At 30.5% G+C, this 1,705-nt stretch overlaps 1 protein-coding gene across 1 annotated transcript in view; it reads left to right on the top strand.

Annotated features, from left to right (window-relative positions):
• Nucleotides 1-1,705, top strand: part of LOC136796867 (protein spire-like) — a 26,466-nt gene that overhangs the window by 13,049 nt on the left and 11,712 nt on the right. The window contains exons 4-5 of the mRNA XM_067051860.1: nucleotides 933-1,064; nucleotides 1,243-1,344. Of these exons, the coding sequence (XP_066907961.1) occupies nucleotides 933-1,064; nucleotides 1,243-1,344 (234 nt within the window). The remainder of the gene's footprint in view (nucleotides 1-932; nucleotides 1,065-1,242; nucleotides 1,345-1,705) is intronic.

Raw genomic sequence — 1,705 nt, 5'->3', positions numbered from 1 at the left:
GCAACTTTTTTAATAAAATCAACTGGCAGGTATATTCCAGGGATGTGACAGCAACTTTTTTTAATAAAATCAACTGGCAGGTATATGCCAGGGATGTGACAGTAACTTTTTTAATAAAATCAACTGGCAGGGATGTGTCAGTAACTTTTTTAATAAAATCAACTGGCAGGAATGTGACACCAACTTTTTTAATAAAATCGACTGGCGCGAAATGCCACTTTTTAGTTTTGATTTTCTCAAAAAAACGACTAAATATTTTGATTAAATTCACTATGTCAAAATAAAATTAAATGGTCTTTAATGGCAGCTAAGTTTTATCCTCATTGAAATAGTCTGAAGCGGCTTAAATAACGAGACCATATCTGAGACCACTCGATCTACCTCTATTGCATTACTGCTTCGTTATCTTTTGATAAACTGTTGTATTTTTGGCAGGAACAAAACCTTATTTGTTATCCTCTCCTTCAGAAAATCTAAAATACTAATTTTTATAACAACCGAAAAATAAAAAATGCTGGTACATAATTTTCGCTTTCTCTGGTCTTTAGTTTTTTAGCTTGAAAATAAAAAAAAAATAGTAAGTCAATATTAGTGTGAAAGTTGCTATAACATCTCAGGCATATAACTGCCTATTATTTAATTTACTTTTTACAACTTTTTGTTTTTTTGCTCTTCATATACCTACACTACACACATAAGCACAGATCATTTTGTAAGACTTGATTATTCAGACCCAGAGGATTTATTTCTGGAGGGCCGATATTATGTAATTTTAAATCCTGAATAGATAATATTTGAGAAACCTAAAGTATAAGTAAATTTGGTATTTTATGTATCCTATTGAAAATTTATTGCTCTAAGAGATATTTCCCTTGGTTATGTGATATACAATAAATTTCAACTAAATAAACATATTTTTATACTTTTCACAGAAACAATGGCAAGAAGAGTGCCTATCGCTGACCCTTGAAGAAATAGTTCATATCAGAAGTGTTCTCACGAAAGCCGAGCTTGAAAGTCTTCCAGTTGAAGGTCGGGTCAAGGAAGATGCTGAAAGGAGAAAAGTATGAGTTCAATTTAAAATTTATATGAGAAAAAATTGCATATTACATTTTTCGTCAGTAATTAAAATAAATTTAATTTGTAATGTCTGACATTGGGGAGTAAGGGCAACCATTTCAATTTATATATAAATAAAATTTATTAGTTAATCGTACCAATTATAATAAAATATTTTTTCAGGTATGTTTCTTATGTATGAAAACACGCTTTGGTGTTTTCGGTCCTTGGGGACAAATCTGCAAGCTTTGTAAAAGAACTGTATGTGCCAAATGCTACTCAAAGGTAAGGCATAATTAAGGAACACAAATAATTTTAAAATAAAATTTAATAATTTATTTCTATCCCTATTATTTGGTGAATTAATTTTTTTCGCCCTTTATGGTAGTTATCAAATACAGGTATGTTTGTCTTACATGATTCATGTTGCTATTATTTTATTCAATAAGCCATTTTTGTCTCAAGGAGGCCAAATAGATAATATTAAAGGATTGCATACTCCTTGTTGGGGCGAGGGGCTTTTCTTAAATGAACCAACTTACCTCTTCCCCCTAAAAAAATCGTTTGCTGGTTCGGTGAGATGAAAAATAAATAACGGAGGACCTGCAAAGATTGTGAACACAAAAATAATAAAGAATAAAAAAAA

Source organism: Halyomorpha halys, unplaced genomic scaffold (genome assembly GCF_000696795.3).
Source record: "Halyomorpha halys isolate HHAL.00 unplaced genomic scaffold, Hhal_1.1 Scaffold543.1, whole genome shotgun sequence".
Lineage (NCBI taxonomy): Eukaryota > Metazoa > Arthropoda > Insecta > Hemiptera > Pentatomidae > Halyomorpha > Halyomorpha halys.
Note: the sequence above shows the minus strand (reverse complement) of the source record. Positions and strands in the feature narration are given on the sequence as shown.